The sequence below is a fragment of the Gavialis gangeticus genome, unplaced genomic scaffold, assembly GCF_001723915.1.
Source record: "Gavialis gangeticus isolate Ggan-Ray unplaced genomic scaffold, GavGan_comp1, whole genome shotgun sequence".
Classification (NCBI taxonomy): Eukaryota; Metazoa; Chordata; order Crocodylia; family Gavialidae; genus Gavialis; species Gavialis gangeticus.
The window spans coordinates 6,562,357-6,566,433 of NW_017729020.1; the positions used below are offsets into that span (position 1 = coordinate 6,562,357).

General features: G+C 49.8%; 1 protein-coding gene across 3 annotated transcripts in view; it reads right to left on the reverse strand.

Moving 5' to 3' along the window:
* Positions 1 to 4,077, reverse strand: part of LOC109295537 (disintegrin and metalloproteinase domain-containing protein 9-like) — a 42,432-nt gene that overhangs the window by 5,752 nt on the left and 32,603 nt on the right. For all 3 annotated transcript variants that reach the window (XM_019514437.1, XM_019514436.1, XM_019514434.1), the window contains 7 exons: positions 3,867 to 3,948; positions 3,454 to 3,587; positions 2,548 to 2,719; positions 2,354 to 2,446; positions 1,873 to 2,068; positions 1,200 to 1,305; positions 212 to 395 (listed from right to left, as the gene is read on the reverse strand). In XM_019514437.1, coding sequence (XP_019369982.1) covers positions 212 to 395; positions 1,200 to 1,305; positions 1,873 to 2,068; positions 2,354 to 2,446; positions 2,548 to 2,719; positions 3,454 to 3,587; positions 3,867 to 3,948 — 967 coding nt within the window. The remainder of the gene's footprint in view (positions 1 to 211; positions 396 to 1,199; positions 1,306 to 1,872; positions 2,069 to 2,353; positions 2,447 to 2,547; positions 2,720 to 3,453; positions 3,588 to 3,866; positions 3,949 to 4,077) is intronic.

A 4,077-nucleotide genomic window follows, 5' to 3' on the forward strand; every position in this document is an offset into this window, starting at 1 on the left:
GGGGACGCTTAAGGAATAAATTCACATTGTTTGTTTCCAGGAATGGCACTGGTCATTTCAGTGAGGGGAAGCAGGAAGGGAAACCAACATGTTTCTGCCTTTTGCATTAAACAAGCGTGCACGGCTTTACACCACGCGCAGTGTCCATGCACGTGCTAAGATTCCAGTCTAACATCGAAAACGCCACTTTACAAAAACGTCTCCCGATTACCTTTCCAGTGTCACATTTTGTCCCTTCATTCACCATTCCGGGATCGGGAACATCAGATCCCAGCTGGAAGTCCACACCCCAACACGTGGTGTGTCCAATGGGGGTCTGAATAGTGGCGGGTTTTATCCCAAACACAGGCAGGGCTCCCACGTTTTCACACTGTAGCTTCCCACACATGGCATTCCTAGGAGGCAGCCATTGAAAGGATGGTTATGGCTCTACTACTCTGAGAAGGCAAGCAATTAGCATGCGCTGGGCATTTTGCCCAAGCTTGCTAGCGGGAATTACAGAGGAAAAGATACGTTCACCAGCAGTATCACCACTAAAGTGAAATGCAGAACAAGACGGAGCTGACTATTTGCAAGCTGTTCCAATCCTCAAGCAACAGCAAACACGCCCCTTTACTATTCCTGTCTCTACGAAGGCACGTGTGCACTTGCTCTGTAGAATAGAAGCAAACACTGACAAAGCTACAGAGCAACTTCCTCTCCTCATAACTCAACAGAGGCTACAGGCAGTTACCAGATAAACTGGTGTGCTGAAAAGCTACAGCAGCTCAAGGACAGCAGAAGGAAGATTCCTTCTTTTTTGAAGTGCCTCTTTTTCCACTTGGCAACAACTGATCCATTCCACCTTACAGGGAAGTTGCTTGAACCCGGACGCTTAGTGAAAGGCCACTATTTGTAACACTAGAAGGAAGCAAAAGGGACATCTCCCTACAAACGTATGCACGTGCGCCCTCTGTCTCCAATGCCGCTGCCCCGGAGGCTACGGCAAGAAGACGACTATCTGCAAGCTAATTTGCTTCCCCTCCACAACGACACCTCCAGTATGAAGGTAGACTGTGGGGCAGGATGCGTCTGATGCGCCGATTACAAAGCCCTGTTATGCAGATAGGTCTGAAGAGCCGACTAATTCCACGGCACCTGAATGTAGGGCTTTAGACCGGTGCTGCGGAGCATCCCCTGCTGCGTTAAACCCAACTCACCCGGTGGAACACTTTCTGTAGTCATTGCCATGGTAGCCGCAGTTGCCAAACCTGTCACCTTTGGAATTTACTTCAGCAAAACAAATGTCAGGGGCAGCCTTTGCTCCTGGAAAACCAGACCACCAGCACACAGGCATTAGGGGAGTGAGGTCCAGTAACAGAGAGAGAGAGAAAAAAATATATATAGATATATATCACTCTCCCCGCCCTTCTCGCCAGCCCCTGGATCACATCGAGTCACACCACCATCTTCCTGCCACGCGAATGCTTCGAGGGATCAAGAGAGATAAAGATCGGGTCACGAAAAAAATCTCACATTTCAGGCTAACAGAGGATATGGAGAACAGAGTTACTTAGCCACAGTTAATTATATCGCTAAGTAAATCTTCACAACTACCTATGTAGCCCTGAAAAGGCACATTTATCATGGCAAGGAAATTATTAGTACTCGAGACATGAATGTGTCCGTAAATGTAATGAAAATTTATGCGGGCAAAGAAAACTCTCATAAATACTACAGACAGTTTCCAATACGTGGCCAATTTTCAGGCGTGTCTTTTTTTTTTAATTTCCCTATTAAAAACATACCTAAAACCTGTAATGGTTGACTAAGCTTGCTCATTCCCCTCTATTCATTTGCCTTGGAAGGGTTTACTCTCATCACCATCCTTACTTGGGCCAAAGATAGCCTGGCACTGGGCGTTGTAGTACTGGCACACCCCGTTGTAACAATAGGCTTCCTCGTTGTGGCACGGGTATCCATTCTGCACCGTAAAGTCCTGCTGGCAGAACTGGGAGGTCCCATTGCAGTACTCAGGGAGGTCGCATTCGTTGTTACCTGCCCGGCACACGGTGCCTCCTGGAAGGAACTACAAAGGAGTGTGCAGGAGAAGGGGAAGGGAACAGCAAGTCAGTCACGAGATGCACGGTGTGCAGCACCGTGCCCTCTATGCGCCGAGCCCCACCGACCGACCTCGCACCCTGCTACAGTTGCCGGCTGGTGCCAAACACACACCTGCATACATGCCGCGTCCCCGCCCAGCACGCAACAGCTCCCTCCTGGACTCCCCAGCCCGGGCCAGCACTTCCCCCGTCACGGACTTGCCCAAGGGTATTTAAAGTGAAAGTTGCGACCGCCTCCTCCCGCCTCTTACCCGACAGTTTTTACAGCAGTCGCCGTAGGCACATTCAGCACCCGCTCGGAGTTTACAAGTCCCTGCTTCACAGCAAGGGTCCCTCTCACATTCCTGCAGAGACAAGAGTAATTCACCGAATCGTATGGACTTACGTTCCCCCTCCGAGGCAGAGAGGCACCCAGGAGCCGTCACGCAGCACACGGATGACCAACCTTTGCGGAACCGCAGTCACACTCCTCCCCAGTATCCACCAGCTTGTTGCCACAAAACGGGACGCTGTAGGTTTCATCCGGCCTGGGAACGTTGAGCAGGCAGCTGCCACCTTTGTTGAGAGTTAACTTCTCAAAGTCTTCAGCACTGCAGCTGCTGAAGTTTCTGGATCCTCTGCAACAGAGAGTATTTGGCAGCCCATTCGCTGTGCCTGCCACGAGTTCTTCACAACCCACAGTCTTGCTTAAGGCAGCATTTGTATAGCAAAAGTGAGAGCCAAGTGCCAGAGAAAGACAAGCATTAAGCTTCTAAAAGGGACCCAGGTTCCATCTCTGACCTCTGAAAGGCAAAGGCCCTTACTCTAATTAAACACACTGAGCAGGTATTGTTATAGCACTGTTACTGCAACCGTCTAAAATGCTGCAAGCCGCCCCAGTCCAGAAATCCAGGCACCAGTGAACAGATGTTACCTACACCAGTGGTTTTCAACCTGTTTTCATTTGCAGACCCCTAAACATGTTTGAACGGAGAAGCTGAGCCCAGCAGACATTTCAAACAGAAGTGAATTGCAAGTGTGGGTATAATCCTCTTTTTGACTGACCAGTCATCTTTCACGGGCCCCTTAAGCATAGCATGCGGACCCCCCGGGGTCCGCAGACCACAGGTCGAAAAGCACCGATAGACAAACGACCGCGTGCCTGGCTCCTCCAAACTACGACATTTAATGTTCAGTTCCCCAAACTGTAGCACACAGGGGACATTTGCTTTCCTCACTGACTGCTACCTACAGTTACAATACGGTTAGAAGACTTCACGATGAACAGCACCATATAAATGCTGAGGACAAAGACGGAAGCTGGACCCTTACGAAAGTCTTCTCCACCTCGGCATCAAGGAAAGCCACTTACGATGCTCCAGAATTCATAATACAGCTGTTGGTGCCACAGTAGCACTCTCTTTCATCATCGTGGTTCATTCCCAGGTTATGGCCAAGCTCGTGTGCCACAATGGACGCAAACATCTCTACGCTCATTTGTCCAAACTGCATGTAACCACAACAGAGGAAGAATTAGCAGAAGGTCTGTCCAGGACATCAACAGCATTCGCACGCTGGGAGGAACCGTATGACCTTAAGCATCGCATTAACGTGAGCTTCCTAGCAAAGGGGCCACAACATTTTCTGCCTGCCAGCTGCTGAAGGGTACTTTGCTTAACTTCCAGAGGCATCCATCAGCTCCTCCATATGGCCTCACTTCTGCATGGAGGCCTACAAAGGGCACATTAGGTTTTAAAACTGAGAACGATATCAACAATCCCCTACCACATTAATCCCTCCGGCGTGGTTCTTGGAGCACACTGTTCCCACGTAGGCCATTCCTGCTGTTCCGCCAAACCCCTTCTTCCTGGTGTACATTGAAAGAAAAAATCAACTTAGCTGGGCAGAGGCAACACAAACAAAACGAGCAGCTCTGCAACCCATGCCACTTCTGGGTTCCCAGGCTTAGCGCGGAGGAAATGCAACATTAGGCGCC